This window comes from Melospiza melodia, chromosome 1, assembly GCF_035770615.1.
Source record: "Melospiza melodia melodia isolate bMelMel2 chromosome 1, bMelMel2.pri, whole genome shotgun sequence".
Taxonomy (NCBI): Eukaryota; Metazoa; Chordata; class Aves; order Passeriformes; family Passerellidae; genus Melospiza; species Melospiza melodia.
Window position 1 is genome coordinate 118,553,955 of NC_086194.1, and position 16,701 is coordinate 118,570,655.

At 40.6% G+C, this 16,701-nt stretch overlaps 1 protein-coding gene across 1 annotated transcript; it reads left to right on the forward strand.

The window, feature by feature from the left end:
• The first annotated feature begins 6,486 nt into the window (after nucleotides 1-6,486).
• DSEL (dermatan sulfate epimerase like) lies at nucleotides 6,487-16,501 on the forward strand. Its single transcript, XM_063165514.1, has 2 exons — nucleotides 6,487-6,556; nucleotides 7,115-16,501. The coding sequence occupies exon 2, from the start codon at nucleotides 8,078-8,080 to the stop codon at nucleotides 11,726-11,728; it is 3,651 nt and encodes a 1,216-aa protein (XP_063021584.1). The 5' UTR covers nucleotides 6,487-6,556; nucleotides 7,115-8,077; the 3' UTR covers nucleotides 11,729-16,501.
• Nucleotides 16,502-16,701: the final 200 nt, after the last annotated feature.

The following is a 16,701-nucleotide window of genomic DNA, read 5'->3' on the forward strand; positions in this document are numbered from 1 at the left end:
TTTATTGACATGAAATCACTTAGGATATTTAGGCAGAATAGGTTAAGTATAATTTGAATTCAGGGTGCTGTGCTGCACACCGAGATATCCCATTTTAACCTGAGATCTTGCCTGCTTCCCTGTGATAATGTCTGAACTAATACATGCTACTTTGTCTGACATTCCTTATAATATACTATGCTTTGCTCAAGTAAATACAGTGTTTAAATTCTTTGTGATGTAAATCATCTTAATATCTGTCTTAAATATTGTTTAAGTTATAAAAAGCAAACCCAGGAGACACTCTTCATCACTGCTGCCAACCTGAGCATACCCATATGGGTTGTAATCTGTAGCTTTCCTGTTTTCTAATACTTCAAAAACTGCTGAATATAAGCCTGTACATTAGTATAATGAATAGAACTACAAAAAAATATACTTAGTTAAGATTTGTAGTTGTACCTTTTAATTATAATGTATAATTTAGTATCTCCTTAATCATATAATTTGGAGACAATGGTGTAGATCATAAGAGTTTTTGTTTTTAGTCTTATGATTTAATTGCTGCCTCTGTAGGTTCTGCTTGTCCAGCAAGAACATTTTTCATATACATTCCTCATGGGCTGGACAATATATTTAAAAATGTATTTGGGCTAATTCTAATTTATGGTTGCTTGTGAGTAAGAATACTGTATTAATAACTGCTGGGGAAAGGAGCTGCAGTGATGGGGTAGTGGGACTCAGGCCCAAATACAGAGCTTATAAATTCAGTGGAAAGGCATGTACATCATCAGTGGGGCTTATATTAGGATTGCAAAACTACAGCTGAGATATCTCTGCTGAAATGAATGAAAAAAATGGGATTTGTTACCAGTACTTGTTACGTTAATACCGAAATCAACAGAGAGTTATGCCTCCATGTATTGATTCTTCATATGTGACCTCTACCTGCAGTCCAAGGGTAGAACCCTATTTACAGCAATATTATATAAACCTTATCTACCTCAGAAGATTCTAATGTTAAATGTTTCTCTGATCCAGATTGTAGCATACATTTGATCATGCATATGTCTGGTGAATGTACGACACTGAGGTTCAAAACATAATGCCTGGTAAACTTCGTGTTTTTATGTTGGTTTGTTTTCTTGGATTTTCTTTGGCAGTGGAGAGTTAAATGCCAAGAACTTTATAGATTGTCAAGCCACCATGTCAATGAAAAGGAGGGTCTTTCCTCTTCCACTCTTTTGGGTTTTGTGTTATGATTTATTTACCTACATACTGTGCTTAATATGTCAATATCTAGCAGGTTGAAAAACACAATCAGCAAGCCTTGAATACTTAAATGCTTCCACAAATACAACATTTGTAGCATTAATCTTCTTTCTCTGCCTGCTGATGAGTTTTCATAGTGAAACATTTGCTTTGACGTAGATCTGCACAGATATTATTCCAATGAATTTGATACCTTAAAAATTTGGCTTTGAGCTGCTCTGACCTACTGCTGAGAACCTTCTCGAGATCCCACCACTGTACAGTGTCATCGCTGATGCTTTTAAACCACTTCCACTGAAGATTGTTTGATTAAAATGCTAATAAAGTACAAATGGTCCCATTTGCTTCATAGGCGTCATCTGAGGTACTCACAAATGGATTTAAAATTACCCCCGTATGCAGCTGACATTTCTAAGGGGCAGTTTAGCGTCCACTTAAGCTGGCCTCAATCTGCTGTCCCGTTGAGTCTGCAGCACCAATTCTGCAGCAAAGAGATTGCCTACGGCTCTGACACAAAGGGGCTGGCAGGAGCACACAGCTGGGACAGAGGAGGAGTGCAGCACCACAGCTCTTGGCAGCTGCTCCATCCTCCTCTCTGCTGACAGTGACATCAGACAATTTTCAGCTCTTCAGTCATACAGTGATGGAGAACTGCACTAACGAGAGTACTTGCAATATGGAAAAACATGTCACTGCCTTTTGTACTTCGTTTGCACATGGTCATTTTCAGTGTTAATAAAACCAGGATATTCTTTCCTGCCTTTTTGTGTTTTGCTGCTATTGTTTATATCTAGTTAACATTCCTAAATGCAAAAAAAACCTCCTAAATAAAATAGTGGTATATTACAAAAATAAAGAGTGTCACCACACACTCTGTTCCATGTACTCTACTCTCCATTTTCCCTGAAACCACTTGGTGCCCAAAAGACAGAAACTTTGATATCAATTATTTATATACTTTATCCTTCATCCCCTTTATCTGTCACACATTCATCAGTAACATCAGATTTCTCCCTCCAAAACTAGTGGTCTCACAATGTGGAGTTTGTAATTTTTTCTGTCAGGTGGGGTTATACCAAGAGGAAAGGACCTGGATATTGCAAAAAAAGTGTCATAGTGAAGCAAGAGACACAATTTGGAGAAATTCCTCTGAGAATGTTGTATATATTTTGTTCCCGTACCTATTTATTATAAAACATGTGAGCTACTCGTGGGTGGCAGAGGGTCTAACTTCTTCCCTCTAATACAACTCATTTATGTGTTCAAGTTTCTATCTGTGATTACATTATTGAAAGGTGACATGATTTCACAGGACTTCGCTTTTTGTTTGAAACAAAAGGTTCCTGTTTGCTGAAACAGACAAGAGACTAGGTAATTTGAGAGTTGAGAGATTGTGGTTATCATCCTTAAAGGAAAAAAGTCCTTTTCACCCATGTCTTCTTTGTGAAAGGTGAGTTCTTCTGACAACAGACTAATGCTTTAAACTGGCTCATCATCACCTCTGCACTATTTTCTAATATTTCTTCATTTGTCTATTGTAAAAGAAGGAATTGTGCATGAGTGTTTTGAAAATTAACAGTGAATTAGGCCTTTGAGCAGATTTAGATTCAGAAAATTCTATCTTTCCATCTATAGTAAGGTAGAGTAATGAAATAAGCACCAAGCCCTGCCAATACGGAAAGACTTCCAAGTGGTCAAGAATTCTCACCCAAAGTTGTGATGCCTCTTAAATAAAACCTCTACTTTAAACTTAGGAATCTATGTAGTGGTGCTACTTGGGGAGTTGGACAGAAGTTTGAAGAGTTCACCACCACTGGAACCTGATTATCTCAATCCAGATCCTTCCTAAATACCTGGCTCTTTTTGTGAATGTTGATTAATGTCCCATATTTGACAGCAGTACCTCATTCATGCATGAACTTCCGAACTATTATTCTATTTGACACTGGCAAGTATTTTGTTGCAGTCCAGCTGACTGTTCTACTCTTCGCTTCCATCTGTTAGCACTTGGCCTGTACTCGGGGAAAATAGCAAGCACTACTAGCATTTTCAAGATCATTCAGATGGCTGATCTAGGTATCAGCACAGAATGCCATCCCTGGAGCAGCACACCACAACAATGACCCATGATTTCTTGCATTAAGAAATTGATGTGACAGTGAGGTCACTTTCCCATGACTCAAAACTTATTTCTCTGTTATGGTATCTTTTTCTTGCTGATAGCCTATAAACCTTTCTTTTCAGCTATTCATAGCTCTGAAGTATATTTGAAAATGTAATAATATAATGCAATTTGTTACCAGATGGTCAGTGTCTCTACAAATAAAAATATAAATGGTAACTTTTAATAGTTACTTTCACAATTAACAGTTGTTCTGGAAGTGACTCTGTTTTAGTGACCACTCTTTAAACAGCATTATGCAATTATTAGGTAAGGTGAAATGCCAATATAATTCAGACTCGTTTTGAGCAAAAGAGTTGGCTACAAAGCAGAGTCACTATTTCTAATTATCTAAATCCAGCTCCTTTGAAGTTTGCTTTACTTAATTGTTTATCTTTGATACCAGTTGTATCCAAATTTTTGGTTTTGTTCTTGAGTTGTAGTATAGTTACTCTGTGTCTCTGTTGACTATTGAGAACAACCAATAGAAAAAAAAAAAAAAAACCCAAAAAAAAAACCCCACTAGTTTTACCACTACTGGGTTTTGGTTTTGCCTGAACTTGATTTTTGTGGTGTTTTTGGTTGAGTTTTTGTGTCTTTTTGGTTTTTTGGGGGTCTTTTTCATGGGTTGTATTCAAAGCAAAGTGGCTTGAAAATGACAGACACTAAGTAACCTAAACCTTTTGAAAACACACATGGTTAAAGACACTCCTGGCTTTGAAACTTGTTTAGCAAAAAATGAGTCTGAACTATTTTGCCAGTGCATCTTTGTTAATGTGAAAAAGCTGCCACAGAAAAAGCAAAATGCCATACAAATGCCGTCATTGCCTTATTTATTAGACTTTTTCTAAATTGTACCATTTGTGAATATATGGGGCAAGTCAGTAAATCATGTTCATGTTTTTCCACAAATATCACACTGCAGTTGAACACTGTATATATATAATGATCTCTGCACAGGTCCCAGGGAGTGAGAAAAGCTCTTGGGAGAGTTTTACTCTTGCTTTTAACCTACCATAAGTCCTACACATACTCTGCTCATTCTGAATTGCCTGACAATTTATGGGAAAAGTCATTCTCTGGGACTTTAATATCTTCCAGAATGGGCCAGCCTTGGGAAAAAATGTAATGGGTACAATGAGAATAGAAGGAAAGACTTGGAAGGTTTTCATTTGTAGTGTATTCCACTCAGTTTCTACAGACTTAAAGGGGAATGTGGCCTCTATTGTTGCTTTACATTTCCTTTTGCTTTCCTCCTGGAATAACTTCCCTAGTAGCATAAAAGGCACAACTGTAAAAGATTCAAGGTCAGGGAATTATGTGCTGATCTTTGTTCATTATGCAAATTTCTTCTGATGGGAAGATATGATCCAGGCAATAATCAGTATTTTTCCCTTTTAAGCCAAGTCTATAGGGCACATCTGAGACATTAGGATGGTTCCAGGCACAGTTCATCACAAATGTAAATGTGCATAATTTAATAATTTAATCCTTCTGAGGTGCACTCCGTAGCACAAAGAAACAGAATCAGTATCCATAATGTATGGCCTTTATATATTCATATATTCATTTTAATATAGTTACACATTGAGTAGCTTAAGCAATACTTAAATATGCAACAGCATTTCTAGGCATGGGGGCAAATAAAAAAAAAAAGAAGAATACAGGCCTTGGAAAAAGTTATGCTTATTGATTAAAATCTACATCCTTATTGATTAAAATCTACATCCTTTGAAGTACAGATTATAAACACAGTAAGTGGTAACACACCCAAAATCTCACAGCCTTTTGTTTCCTGCACTCGACTACCGAAGAACAGCTTGGTCACAGACACCAGGTCACGAAATCAGGCTCTGAAAGTCATCACCATCAACCAGAAGTGATTCCAACCCAGCAACGGTGCTACACATCTTGGATTTTTCGGGCAGACCACAGCACCAGGGGGGCAGGCCAATATTTTTTGCTGGCCCTTGAGTGCACCACTGACCGTGACCATCAAGCAGCAGAGGATTTCACTCCTCATGACGCCTTTCTATTTTACTTCAGAAGCCTTCAGCTGAAACTGAATGAGAACCATTTTAATACATCGCATAAAACGAAGAGCCAGCGCAGGAGCGCTGTTAATGAAGAAGTGTGACGGGCACAAACAGAAGCTGAAGGTGCGCATCCCCGCGGTCCCTGAGACACGGGCACTGCTGGGGAGTTATTCCGCTCCCACAAAGTTGTCACCCACAGCAGCGGCGGCTCCTCACGCCCTGCCCTGCCCAGCCCAGCCCTGCCGAGCTCGCCGGTGTCCGGGCCGCCGCCGCTGCAGCGTCCCTGGCCCTGCTCTGGCCGGGAGCTGCGGGGGCCGGCCCGCGGCGGGGCGGCGGCTGTTGGGCCACGGGGGGGACCCACCGCGGCAGCTTTTCTTTTCTTCACGAACGCCCTCGCACCTCCTCAGCTCCCCGCTCCCCGCACCGGGACCCGCTGCACCGGGTCCCTGCGGTCTCTCGCCTCACCCCAGCCCTGCGCCGCTGCCGGCGGCGGTCCCCCCGCTCCGGCCCCGGCCCTGCCCCCGGGCGCTCCCGCCGAGCCCGGCTCCGCTCCGCCGGCAGCCCAGGCGCGGTGCCATCCTCGGCCGGGAGCGGGGCTGGCCGCCGGGAGCAGCGGGGCAGCGCACGCAGCCGCAGGGAAGAGCCGCGGGGAGCCACGGCGGGACCGGCAGCCCGCCCGCCGCCGAGCTCGGCGCGGAGGATCGGCACATCCCCGCTCCGACGGGGGCGGCTCTGCCAACCCCCCCGCCGCTTCTCCGCCTCTCTCCCACCCTCCTTGCCTGCCTCCTTCCTTCCCTCCCCGCCCCTCCGGAGCGACATCCCTGCGAGTTTGCCTGGCTGCCCGCGCCCGTCGCCGGGCGCTCGCCGCCGCATCTCCCTCTCCATCAACTCCTGGGAGCCGCCGGCGGAGGGCAGGGACCACAAGTTGCGGCCAGCCCGGGTGGAAAAGTAGCGGCAAGAGCGGAAGAGGCCGGAACCGAGCGCAGCCCGGCCCAGGCGAGCGGGGCCGGCACGGCGGCCGCCACCCGCAGCCCCCGGCCGGGGCCGGCCCCGCGCCCCGGGCCGCGCCGGCCGGGACAGAGCTTCGCAGCCCCGCGGGAGCGGCGCGGTAAGAGGGGCTGGGCTCGGGGGCGGCGGCGCCGCGCTCCGCGCCGAAACTTGTGCAAGTTGTGCGGGCAGGGGCGCGGCGGCGGCGGGCGCCCTCTGGCGGGCGCGGTGCGGGCGGCGCGGCTCCCGCTCGGCGATCCCGGCTGCCGCGTTTCCTGCTTCCCGCCGCCCTTCCGCACGCCGAGCCGCTCGCGCGGTAAAAAAACACGCGTGTGCTCTTGTTTTAATTCGTGATGAATTGAATTTCCGTGGCGTGCGTCAGATTTATTTCTATGAGTAGCTCCTGCTAGCGTACCTGGAATTTATTCCATGAGACCTCATGTTCGCGCTGGAAATGGTGAAATAAAGTGAGCTTGAGTAGCCAATCTGAATTGCTCTTTTATCGAGGGTAAATTTTGTGGAACTTTGAAATGCTCCTTCTTTTATTTCTTGATTTCCTTAAAATTCCTTTATTTCCTTCATGTTTCCTCTAAACTTAGCAGCAGTTTGCAAGTAAAGTACTTTAAATATGTTCTGACATCTGCACAGCTTCAGAGAACTTTTGTTTCTGTTTCCACAGAAAGAACCTACATGTGAAGTGAAAGGAAACCTGAAACTGCTCTTCTTACAAGAAAGTATTGGCTTTCTGCCTCTTTCACATGTTTTCCTTTTGCATCATAATGGAAGGAGCAGGATTTTTTGAATCATCGAGGCCAAATTTGGGCATCACTAGCTGAAGAGAAGATTAAAAAATACTTGAAGATATGTCAATATGACTCTTAATTCAGGTGCATCTTTCACAAACAGAGAGGAATAGTGGTTAAAATCACTGCAGTTTCATCGAAAGGATCTAACGGAGGATCTATGTTGATTTTTTTTTATTATTTTTTTCTTTCCTTCCTGTCCCTCCATGAATCCCAAAAGAGAAAGATGGAAAGAGTGTGTAAGGAAATTGTAAAAAGGCAACGACTGAAGACAGTAACTTCAATTTTGGAGTCTATTTTCCAAGTGTTCTATATTCCCTATTTTATCAAATATAACACATCGGCTGGAATAAATTGTATCATTCTGTGATCAGTGGAGTTTTCGTCTGCTCTAAAAGTGGAATTTGGTCCAATTGAAAGCTTTTTAAAAAAGCAAACATATTACTCCAGTTCCCTTTTTAGATCATGCTTTTCAAGTTACCAAGAGATAGTGTTTCAGTCTGTTACTGGGCAGTCAATCTGTGCTTTATATGCATATCGTAGAGATTTTACTTTTTCCCTGATTTTAGTGCTTATGCTTGTAGTGTTGTATTTGAGAAAAGTGTGAACAGACAAGGCACCTGAGATTTAATTTTTCAAGAGCCTTGTCATTTCAATGTTGTATCTCAGATTACAAGTAGTCTGAGCCTTTGTTGTAATGCACAGTATACAATAGGTCTTTTCTCATAAAAATATGCCTTAAGACACTATTTTTTTAACAAACTGGATGAAAGTTTGATATCTGAACACTGTTTAGTGAAGAAATGTATGTCTGGGGAAGAGGAGCTGCCTAATGGATCATGGCTCTGATGTTCACGGGGCATACTCTATTTCTAGCATTAATGGTGTTTGATGTCTTCACTTTTGAAGAATCTGTAAGCAATTACTCTGATTGGGTGACTTTCATAGAAAATGTAGATCAATATGAAAAACAGCAACTTGAAGGTCTTAGTGCTGAGCAGAAGCTGAAAAGTACAGTTCTTCATCCAAGCTTGTATTTCGACCCTCAGGATGTTCAGGCACTGAGGCAAAAGGCTCGTACAAGCCATTTGCATCTCTTCAGAGCCATCAGAAGTGCAGTGATGGTTATGCTGTCCAACCCTTTGTACTACCTACCTCCACCCAAGCACATTGATTTTGCGGCCAAGTGGAATGAGATTTATGGTAACAACCTGCCCCCTCTGGCATTCTACTGTTTGCTGTGCCCCGAAGATAAAGCTGCGTTTGATTTTGCCCTAGAGTATATGGATAGAATGGCTGGCTACAAAAACTGGTTGGTTGAGAATGCTCCTGGAGATGAAGTGCCACTCGGACACTCCCTGACAGGATTTGCCACTGCTTTTGACTTCTTGTATAATTCACTGGAAAATGAGAGAAGGCAAAAATACCTGGAGAAGATATGGTCCGTAAGCGAGGAGATGTATGAGTACTCCAAGGTTCGTTCCTGGGGAAAGCAGCTTCTCCATAATCACCAAGCAACCAATATGCTGGCTCTGCTTATTGGGGCTTTAGTTGCCGGAGTGGACAAAGGATCTCAGGCGAATATTTGGAAACACACTGTGGTTGATGTGATGGAGAAAACGATGTTTCTCCTCAATCATATTGTGGATGGGTCTCTGGATGAGGGAGTAGCTTATGGGAGTTACACAGCCAAGTCAGTAACACAGTATGTTTTCCTGGCCCAGCGCCACTTCGGCATTAACAACTTGGAGAATAACTGGCTAAAAATGCACTTTTGGTTTTACTATGCCACCCTACTGCCAGGTTTCCAGAGGACTGTGGGTGTTGCAGATTCTAATTACAACTGGTTTTATGGTCCTGAGAGCCAACTGGTTTTCTTGGATAAGTTCATCATGAAGAATGGAGCTGGTAACTGGCTGGCACAGCAAATTAGAAAACACAGACCCAAGGATGGGCCAATGGTGCCATCCACTGCACAGAGGTGGAGTACATTACATACAGAATTTATATGGTATGCTGCTGAAATCACTCCTCAGCCACCTCCTGACTATGGTACTGCTAAAATGCATGTGTTTCCCAACTGGGGAGTTGTTACTTACGGGGCTGGATTGCCAAACAGTCAGACAAACACTTTTGTATCCTTCAAGTCTGGGAAACTCGGTGGGCGTGCTGTCTATGATATTGTTCACTTTCAACCCTACAGATGGATTGATGGGTGGAGAAGTTTCAATCCGGGACATGAACATCCCGATCAGAACTCCTTCACTTTTGCTCCCAATGGACAGGTGTTTGTATCTGAGGCTCTTTATGGACCTAAACTCAGCCACCTGAACAATGTCTTGGTGTTTGCTCCATCTCCTACAAGCCAGTGCAACCAGCCTTGGGAAGGACAGCTTGGTGAGTGTGCCCAGTGGCTGAAGTGGATTGGTGACGAGGTTGGAGACTCAACTGGAGAAATTATCACAGCCTCGCAGGCTGGTGACATGATGTTTGTGAGTGGTGAGGCAGTATCTGCTTACACATCAGCAATGAAATTGAAAAGTGTGTATCGCGTTTTGCTGCTCTTAAACTCTCAGACATTGTTAGTGGTTGACCATATTGAGAAGGAGGAAGACTCTCCTGTTAATTCAGTCAGTGCCTTTTTTCATAATCTTGACATTGATTTCAAATACATACCCTATAAGTTTAAGAACAAGTACAATGGAGCTATGATGGATGTGTGGGATGCCCACTACAAGATGTTTTGGTTTGATCATCGTGGGAGTAGTCCTGTTGCTAGGATACAGGAGGCTGAACAAGCTGCTGAATTCAAAAAGCGATGGACTCAGTTTGTAAATGTTACCTTTCCAATGAAAAACACGCTTACAAGGATTGTTTACCTTTTCTATGGCCCATATGTCAATGTTTCTAACTGTAGACTCATGGATAATGCAAAATCTGGATTTCAGATTTCGCTCAGTGTCAACAACACTGAAAATACCATCTCTGTTGTGACTGAGTATCAGAATTTAAAGGCAAGGTTTGATTACTTGGGATTTGGTGGTTTTGCTAAAGTAGTTCATGGGAATAAAGTGACCAAGTTTGGTCTTGGTACTGAATCTGTGAAAAAAGATATAAAAAATAATAGGGTAGTTTTCCCATTTGGATTCAAAGTGAACATAATTGCAGGGTTAATTTTGGGCGTCAGTTTGGTCATACTGGCTTTTCAGTGGCGGTTTTACATATCCTTTGGCAAAATGTTGCGTTGGATCCTGATCCTGGTTGTTACACTGTGGCTTATTGAATTGGTGGATGTGTGGAGCATGTGTACTCAGCCCATCTGTGCAAAGTGGAGCACTGACATGACAAGGCTAGAACGTGATAAAGGCAATAAAGCCAAACAATTAGAAGGAAACCCTGTCGTTTTGCCAGATGTTATCATTACTTCACTTCCCACTTCTGGTGCAGAAATTTTAAAACAGCTGTTTTTCAACACCAGTGACTTTTTATACATCAGGATACCTACACCCTATCTTGAAATTCCTGAGACTGAATTTGAAATTGATTCCTTTGTAGATCCATGTGAATGGAAGGTTTCTGATGTCCAGAATGGTAATTTTCGTCTTATCCAAGGGTGGCTCCAGTCTCTAGTTCAAGACACGAAGTTGCATTTACAAAACATTCATTTATATGAAGCTAGCAGAAGTAAAATTGCTCAGCATTCTGCATTAAGCAAAGACAAAAAGAAAAGGTCCAAAAAGAGAGAATCCCTATTAGAGCAAAGAAGCAGGGCAAGAGGAAGTCAAGAAAAAGATGCTGAATATATTAGGGAACTGAGAAGACACCTTGTCTACTATCCTAATGCACGACCTGTGCTTAGTTTAATCAGTGGGAGCTGGACATTAAAGCTTCCCTTCTTTCAGGAAATCTTAGGGCCATCAATGAGAGCTTTATATGTAGTGAGGGACCCACGGGCATGGGTCTATTCAATGCTGTACAAAAATAAGCCGAGCCTTTACTCCTTGAAAAATATTCCACAACGCTTGGCTGCGATGTTTAAAGGGGAGAATGGTAAAGGAAAATGTAGTTTAAATGAAGGCTATGCCTCTGAGTTTGAATCACTGAGAAAAGAAATTTCAAATTCTAATTCAAATGCTATTTCTGTGTTGTCCTATTTATGGCTAGCAAACACAGCAGCAGCGATGAGGATAAACAGGGACTTGCTGCCAACAAATTATCAGCTGGTCAAGTTTGAAGATATTGTGAGCTTTCCTCAGAAGACTGCTGAAAAGATTTTTGCCTTTCTTGGTATTCCTCTTCCTCCTGCTAGCTTAAACCAAATATTATTTGCCACCTCCACCAGTCTTTTCTATATTCCCTATGAAGGGGAGATTTCACCGAGTAGCATTCATGCCTGGAAACAAAACATGCCCCATGAAGAGATTAGACAGATTGAAGATATCTGTTGTTCACTGATGGACCACTTAGGATACCCAAAGTTTATAGAATAAATGCTGCTGGTCAGCAGAAATTTGCACTAATGATCTCTGAGTCCCAATTTGTGGATAAATATTAGATAAGTTTGTTTATTCTTGTAAAATGTGTACAGTCTGCTACTTTCAGAGAGATTATTTTAAGAAAAATGTAACTGTTCTTGAAACTGTGGAAGGGTTTTTTTTTGTTTTGATTTTGTTTACTTTAAGAAGATATTGTAACTATTTTTGTGGCCTTTTGAAAAAAGCTGTGTGAACCTTTGCAGAAGCACCAGGTGGGGCCTCTATAGCTCAGGGGATTAGTAATAGAACAGAGAGCTTTTCACCTCCAGCTCACCAGTTTGATACCAGCCCAAATGGTTAATTCCAGAAAGTATTTACCATCTGATGATTGTATATGATGGCTTATGTGAAATTATACTTGTCAAACTGGTCCTGTTCCCAATGGTCATTATTGGCCCCCTTGGACGAGTTTACTGATGCATTCTGTCGATGTCTCACTGGTCACTATGGTGGTACAAAATAAACATAAGCTGAGATTTAGGGCTGTTCAGCATCCCCTTAGTGGGAGGAAACATAACATTAAGTAAATCTAGTTTCTTATTTACAATTTGAGCAGACAGGTCCAGGACTGGAATGGACTCAGATATTAAAGCTCATTCTAGGATATGATTCCTGCATGTCAGAAATGTGGTACTTAAATTTGGGGTTGATGTTTCACAAAAGAGAAATATTAATTTTTCCGTTCCTGACAATGTGGTACCCTTTGTGAGCCTGAAGTGAATTATATGGAGGAAAAAAAAATTGGGATGAAATCCAAGAAACCAGCAAGATCCCTTAAATGTGCGGTTAAATTTGTGTAGTTTTAACCTGCCTCAACCTAATTTTGAATGTTGTTAACATATTGACTTCTTGAACACTTTTATTCTATACCTCTTGTCTTAGAGGTTCTGCAAGGATATTCTCTTTTTGAGTGAGACTCTTCCATCCTTTGTTGTAACACATTTCTTTGCTCAATTCTGTGCATAATTACCCTGGGACCAGTGCAGCTATGTGATGCCATTGGCAATGGCCTATTGTTGATGTCTGCATAAAATGAAATCTGAGATTTAGAGGACCTCAAAAAAATCTCTAGCCCTGTGTTGCCGTGGGATGTTTTGCTTGTCTGTATAATGAATTTCTGAAGGACAGCCATTGCTAACCTCAGGTCTTCGATCAGAGAGGGGAGAGATCTGAAAATCACCTGACCCTCAGCCACCTCACATTTGAGTGATGTTTCCCTGCAGCAAACTATTTCCAAAGTTATCTGATAGTGTTTCTTTAACATGATGCTGTGTATGATATTTGTTTGAAAACAGATAGGCCTGATAGGATAGTTGCATCTTTGTCACAGCTTATTCTTTTCTTGAATCACATTCTTTGTCTGCACATGCCCATTAAGAAAAAAATTCTCATTTCCCAATTTAACTTGCTCAGCATTCTCTGGAAATGCATGCATATTGTAAATGTCTGCAGATGTGTATATCAGATCACAAAGAGACCTATTTCCTTGACCATCTGTTTTTTATTATAAGTGGAATTGTGTTGAAATATGCTTCAATTGGTTTGTGGGAGCTGGAATCAGAGCTTATTATATTAAAATATGTGTGTAATTGTAATTTATTTGGGTGGTAAGTTGGGCAATGTCAAAAGTGCAGTGAGTTTCTTCATAGGGATTACAGATACCCTTGCTGAATTTTAATATAAAGGAGTTCTTCTTTTTCTTCCAGTTTTACCATTATGTCCCTATCCTACCCAGCTGTTTTGTCCCTCCCATAAGTACATTTCATGTCCTTGAGATATCTCATTGCAACCTAGATAAAAGTACCTCTTTCACAGACAGTCATTAGTATGGCAAAACAGGCTTCTACTGTGATAAAGCTATTGATAATTTGTGGTCTTACTCACAGTAAATTACCTGTCATTTACTAGCAGTAGCTGTATTTTCCCCTTCAAGCCTCTGTTTCACCTTTGGCTTGGTGGAGTGCCATGTTAAAAGAAATATTAAACAAGTTAATATACATTGACATTTTAGTGAAACTTTTGTTTCCAACTATCATCCTCTCAAATTGCCTTCTCTCTGCAGCCATTTTTGATTGTATGTTAAAAGAAAGTATTGATGTCTGTACAGTTTGTACTTGACAGAATAAATTTCAGCATTTACTTTCTATTTCCAAGATTTACAGTCTAGAATCAGAACAAATAAAAAGGCTTTTCTCTGTCAGAAGTTTTAGGGCAGCTGAAGGTAAGATTTTGTGGTCATACAGAGTTGTTCTCTAAAATTCTCTTCTGTTACTGGTATTCAGAAGAAGAATGGTCACTCCACAGACACAAACACTGACCTCCCCTTGCTCCATATAGTAATGTTTAAAACTGTCAATAAACTTTGAGAATTGTTTGAACTTTTTGAAAAGAATATCTGTTTAGGTGCATTGTGTTGAAAAGTGTTCTGACACTTTCATTTACACTTTCATAAATACACTAATGAAAACTTAGTCTCAGTACTTCTTTTCTTTCTTTCTCTCCCTCTATTAAATGTTGACAATTATTTATACTGTATTGTAGTTTGAATTGTCCAGTTATGACACAGCTAAGATTCTAATGTATTTTTAAAAAGGCAGTTTTTATTTAAATTCTTGCCTCTAAATCATATTTGGAAGCATAAGAAAAGTAAATACCAAGGAAAACATTTCAGTTATTTACTTTGTAAGTAAGTGACATTGGCCTTGGGGAGATGCACATAGGTCTTGGCATTCAGAGTTCTATCAAACAGGATAAATCTGTAGTCTCTGAGCACATCTAAATGCCTCTAGTGCTCCCAGCAGGCTTTTTCCAAGAGCAGTGTCTGTGGAGCTGATCGTCAGTATCGTGGTCAGGCTGGTTCCTTCGCCCTTTTTGTGTGCAGCTGGCATTCAGGCCTCATCAGATTTATGCTTGAAAACTTGTCAGATCCAGAGTTTAATTTCTGCACAAGATCCTCAATTATGTAAAATACATGGCACAACTCATTTGAAGTGTAATACTATTCTGTTAGTGCTAGAATGTAATTCAAATAAAAATTGCTTTTCAGATTTTATAAAGTTATTGTTAACTGATTTGTAAAGCTTCAGTTATGGATCAGAATTTTTTTGAAACTGTAAAAATGGTTTCATTTGCCGTTGAAACAATATGGAATAATTAGTAGCAAACTCCTGTCCATCCTACAGTCAATTACTAGCATTAAAGACACTATTTATTTTGTGAATGTAAACATACATTAACTGGAACATAATGCTGCATTTCCTGAAAACATTTGAAGTGCACAGTTCAAGATAAAGGATGAAAACATGTTATCAATATTTCTGTAAGTTGCAAAAATGATCCCGTTTGCAAGTGGCCCATATGTTGGGTTCCATATGCTAGAATATTTTGTAATTAGAAGCTGTGATACTTGTTTAGGTGACTTAGTAATTTATAAAAATTATTTTTATTTACATATAAATTTTCTTCAAGAGGATAAGTACTGGATCCTTCCAGTTCTATGGTCAGGGCATAAGCTTTCATTTCTTCTGTACTCCATTATTAGATTTGGTTCAGACTAAAACCTGATTTGCTTAAATCTCATGAGGAATGGGCTGTTTTCCAAGTGAAGAGTCTTTCTGGAGACTTACTGTCTCAAATACCATATCTCAGTGTGGAATACAGACCATGAATTATGGATCAAATCTGTAAATTGTGAGCTGTTCAGAATTGGACCATAAGTGGCATGATGCCTTGGTGATCTCAGTGAATGTTGTGTCCTTGCTTTCAACAGGAACAAAATACTGTCATCTACTGTCATAAAATTATTATCAACTAGTTACCCTGAATATTCCAGAACAGAAGAAATGGCAGGAAATAAAAACTGTAAGTGATCATCAAAGATGATTCTTCTTGATATTTGGTGGCAAAAGGAAGGGTATTCTAATAATTTAAAAAATATAAATTGCTCTGTAAGTCTAATCAAAGGCTGTAGGTTGCCTGATAAATTTATAAGCCCATAAAAGGAGGTATAGAAACAAACATATATTCAAAGTAATCTACAAAGCACAATTTTCAAATGTCAGGACTCTGATTTTCTTTAGTGAGGAAACATTTGCTGGTGTGTGATCAACACTATTCTCGTAAGGGATGTGAACAGATAATCTCATGCTGTCTCTGAAAATACTTAATAATGGGAAAGTGCTGTTTCATGTGGCTGAAATGATGCTGTTTCAAATTAAACTATACATCTTTTGAGCAGGCAATGTGCTGAGAGTTATTTGTGATGGAGGAGAACAAAGACAGTCTGATCTCATTCACACAGAATAATTTCTGAAAGCTTAATTTATGGTGGTATAAATTCAACACTTTGTTTACTGCCTTTACTGAGAAAGGTATGGTGGAGTTTTAAGAACATGACCTGAATTAATCTATGTCACATTAGGTAATTTAACTTTCACATCTAAATAAGGAGTCTTGTCACCCTAGAATCAATGGAAAATGAGTGTTGCCCTCAAAGGTAAATCAGACATTGCTGCTATCTTTTTAAATACTCAAAAGCCAGGATTGGTGAAACCCTTAATTTAGATGCCCACTGACAGGCCTCAGATGAAGTAGGATGAATTTGGATTTAATGTGTATGGTCTTACATTTAAGTAGATATCTGTGTCTGAGCAATTCCAGTGTATACACGGTCCTAACAAAATTTTCTGAAACATCCTGCATAAAATAAAACTATTGTTAGTAAAACAACGTGCTTGTGTTGTCCTCTTTCTTTGTCGATATTATTTTGCCACTTCATATCTCACAAAACTTCATAATGCGGTCCAGTGTACACATTTCAAATTTTAAAATACTGCTATTCTTGTTTGGAATATGAAAACCATTTTTACCTTTCAGGAAGTATTGGTAGCCAGACCTGATTCTGTCTGCCTCTGAAAGCACAGTAAGAA